At 33.4% G+C, this 4,155-nt stretch overlaps 2 protein-coding genes across 2 annotated transcripts; both read left to right on the forward strand.

Annotated features, from left to right (window-relative positions):
* The first annotated feature begins 120 nt into the window (after positions 1–120).
* Positions 121–1,086, forward strand: LOC128678087 (uncharacterized protein). The gene is made up of 2 exons (XM_053759396.2): positions 121–445; positions 685–1,086. The coding sequence occupies exons 1-2, from the start codon at positions 263–265 to the stop codon at positions 940–942; spliced, it is 441 nt and encodes a 146-aa protein (XP_053615371.1). The 5' UTR covers positions 121–262; the 3' UTR covers positions 943–1,086.
* Positions 1,087–1,604: 518 nt separating this feature from the next.
* On the forward strand, positions 1,605–3,363 carry Alg2 (ALG2, alpha-1,3/1,6-mannosyltransferase). Its single transcript, XM_053759395.2, has one exon. It carries the CDS (start codon positions 1,772–1,774, stop codon positions 3,035–3,037), a length of 1,266 nt encoding a protein of 421 aa, XP_053615370.1. The 5' UTR covers positions 1,605–1,771; the 3' UTR covers positions 3,038–3,363.
* Positions 3,364–4,155: the final 792 nt, after the last annotated feature.

A 4,155-nucleotide genomic window follows, 5' to 3' on the forward strand; every position in this document is an offset into this window, starting at 1 on the left:
CGCTATCCGCGCCATAGAGGTTCATTCAGCAGCATAGCAGGATAACTTGATGTTGTTGACTGCAACTACATAATCAATATCAAATGTTGTCTGTCACTGTCAGTCCAGTCAATACATTTAGTACACTTACCTTACCTACTGTAGATACAGTAAATGTAATTGCTTAGCTAAGAGAATCGATTTTAAAATTTCGTGTAATAATTGAGGATTCTCTAGATCTTATTATTTAAGTTTCATTAGCTATAAATTGAATACTACAATCATGACATCGGTCTTATCTACTGTTGTGAAAATAACACTATTTGTGTTAATTTTCATGAGTATAATATCCCATGTTGTACTTGGAAATAATGCTCCCAAAAAATTGCAAATCGGAGTTAAGAAAAGGCCAGCAGAATGTCCTATCAAAAGTAAAAAAGGAGATTTGCTTCATATGCATTACACGGTAAGATCTTGTAATTATATATATTAGTACCAACTAATATATACTAATATATACTGAGCCCATTAAAATACTGTAAAAATAATGTATCAGGTAGGTAAGTAAAAAGCCTAGCTTACTTGCAGGGTCTAGGAAGTTTTTAAACTGAATTGCAATAAGCAATTACCACAAGGTATAAATGATTGTTCATTTATGTAATAAAATTCATTGTTAAACTGATTCTTTTCTTTCAACTTTTACAGGGCACTCTAGAAGATGGCACAGAATTTGATAGTTCCATTCCACGCGGGAATCCGTTGACATTCACTCTTGGATCTGGCCAAGTTATCAAAGGTTGGGATCAGGGATTAATGGGCATGTGTGAAGGAGAGCAGCGGAAGCTTGTCATACCACCAGAATTAGGCTATGGAGAGGCCGGAGCTCCTCCTAAAATTCCGAAGTCTGCAACTCTTACATTCCATGTAGATTTAGTCAAAATTGATAGGAAAGATGAATTGTAACATTGAATTTTTATGCTGCTGTCAGCATTACCTGCTCCCCTGCTCAGTCATGTTTTTTTTATTGTATTCAACTTTGTTTTAGGTCAAAAATGTTTTATTATATTTATTTTATATGAAAGTATTAAGACTGTATTTATGAGCGTAGGAAGTATAAAAAAAGTCAGGTTCTTAAACACACCTACCTAAAACAATGCTCATTTGAATGTCTGCCTTTTGTACCCATACCATGCTCCCTGAAAAATATACGCCCTTAAATAAATACATGATTGTATTGAGTGAATTAATTTTGTTATGCAGTAAGACATTGACATGAAGTCTGAGAAATAAATATTGATAATGATAAATTGATTTTCTTTGCATTACAAAATACCTATAATCTGCTGTCATATCATTTCAGATCAGAGCTTATTCGTTACCTATTTGGGTTGATAGTTTTTTACCCTTATACAATTTCCTTTTGGAAACAATAACAAGCTATATATATTTCCACATTTTTTGTATAGTGATAATGTTAGGTAAAGTATTTTGGTTGACCGCTTATGATATGGCTGTATAAAAAATATAACTGAAGATTGACTGCTACCAGAAAAAAATACAAACTCTGTAAAATGACATTACTGACACTGACAGACAATATGTCGTGTTTTGTGTTTGTTGACGTTGATGTTCCTCATTCATGTGTGTGTTCAGTGTTCATGATTCATGTTCCTGTGAAAGAAAACTAACAAAACATTGTATTTGGTGAATGGCAGAAATATCCATTATTACATAGTAAGAGCTATTGACCTAATGTAATAAAAATCTATAAATTCATAACTAGTGGTAAAACATGGTTAAAATATTGTTCCTACACCCGGATCTCGGCATTGGTGGTGCAGAGCGATTAGTTGTGGATGCCGCATTAGCTTTCAAAGGGAGAGGTCACGATGTAGCATTCTACACTAATCATCACGATCCAACTCATTGTTTTGCTGAAACTAGAGATGGTACATTTCCCGTTACCGTTGTAGGCGACTGGATACCACGATCTATATTTGGGAGATTTAAGGCGGCTTGTGCTTATGCTCGCATGGTGTATGCAGCTGTATACATGGCCTGGTATGTTATACCTGTAGAAGAACCGACACTTATATTTTGCGATTTAATATCACTATGTATCCCATTTTTGAAGCTGGCACGAGGACCGTTTAGGATAGTATTCTACTGCCATCACCCAGATAAATTGCTCACAACAGAAGGTGGTCTACTTAAAAAGATATACAGAGCTCCATTAAACTGGCTGGAGGAGTTGACTACAGCTCGGGCTGATAAGGTTCTAGTCAATAGCAAGTACACTGCTCGAGTTTATCAGGATGCATTTCAGAGAATTAAAGATATTCCTGACATTTGTTATCCCTCTATAAATACTGAGTTTTTCAAGACAACTCCTCCTAAGCCTTTGAAAGAAATTGTACCGATAGGTACGGATAAGTTTATATTTTTATCTATCAATAGATATGAAAGGAAAAAGAATTTGAAATTAGCTTTGAAAGCTTTAGAACATTTGAAGCATGTTGTTAGTGAATCTGATTGGGGTCGAGTGCATTTGATTATGGCTGGAGGCTTTGACCCAATAAATTTGGAAAATATGGAGCATTATATGGAATTGACAGATCTAGCTGCCGAACTGGATATTGAAGAAAAAGTGACATTCATGAAATCTCCAAAAGACATAGAAAAAGTGTCTCTCCTGTACAATTGCAAGGCTTTGGTTTATACTCCTTCTAATGAGCACTTTGGTATTGTTCCTTTGGAGGCTATGTATTATAGTAAACCAGTGATAGCTGTGAACAGTGGTGGTCCCACAGAGACCATTGTCAATGATGTAACAGGGTTTCTGTGTGAGCCTAATAGTCAATCTTTTGCCAAAGCTATGAGTAAGTTAATGTTATCTCCAGAATTGTGTGAGAGGTTGGGTGAAGCAGGAAGGAAGAGATTTGAAGGTAAGTTCTCCTTTGACGCTTTCACTAATCAGTTGGATGGTATACTGACAAGGGAGAGGCAAATTGTTTCAGAGGCTCGAGCCATTGAGTATGAGCAGAAAAAGCGTAAATAAGAGAAAGCAGTCTCTCCTACAATTGTTTGAGAGAAGCTGACCAAAGAAACAGCTGAAAAATTACTTGCAGTTAAAGCTTGTGTCTAAAACTTAAATGATATTATTTTAAAAGTGTATTTTCGTAGCTACTTATGCAAATTGACATATTTTACTTTCAATTTATATGTCAATAACATCTTTTGTTGTTTTATAAAATTAGCCCAGTAAGTGAGAATTGGATTAGAAATAAGCATTACAGAGTTTTGTATCACATATTATCTGAAAACATATTGTTGTTGTTTAAAGCCTAGTAAATAGCTGTGACTAAATAGACATCTTTAGGCAAAGCTTTAGCATTTTTATTTATTATATTAATTAATCATTAAATACCATACCTACATAATATTTTTGTAATATTATAATTACTGTTATTGTTGAGACCATTACATTTCTCATGCATTTTACTATATAAATAGAATAAATATTAATGTTTATTATAAAAATAAAGTGAAAAATGATATCTATATCATATTATCTATATCATTTACTTACATATTTTTTTCTTGCAGCTTAGAAATCATAAATATTTGATAAATGAAATATTTACTGTATTGGGGTAAAGTGTACTTAACCTACATACATTATTATCTCATGTGTTTTATAAAATAAAGGGTACTAATTAAGTAAATTGGATATTAATTAGCATGATCTTCATTTGATGTTATCTCTATTTATAAATAATAATTAACTGTAATTTATAGCTTAATATTGTATGTACATACATTATGTCATATTATGTACCTACATAACATATTGCGATGTTACAATAAATGTTGATGTAATTTTGTATCTATTATTTTTTGTATGACAAATTAAGTAATCTTTTTCATCCTATTGTATTCCCTATCCGTTTTATTACCGGCTATGTGTCCAGAAACCAAAATACCGCAAAAACTATCCAAAATATTGGCTGAGATTTTGCGACCGGCCGTTTGTATGACGTCAACCCTATTTGGGAATGTTGTTATTGCGTATTAGTTGTCCAGGCTTTTAATCCCTTAGTCACCTTGTATGAAATCCGGGAGGATAAGGAATGGTCCTGTTTTAGGGCAGGAACCATATGCTAACGAAAGACAGAG

Source organism: Plodia interpunctella, chromosome 19 (assembly GCF_027563975.2).
Source record: "Plodia interpunctella isolate USDA-ARS_2022_Savannah chromosome 19, ilPloInte3.2, whole genome shotgun sequence".
NCBI classification, from domain to species: domain Eukaryota; kingdom Metazoa; phylum Arthropoda; class Insecta; order Lepidoptera; family Pyralidae; genus Plodia; species Plodia interpunctella.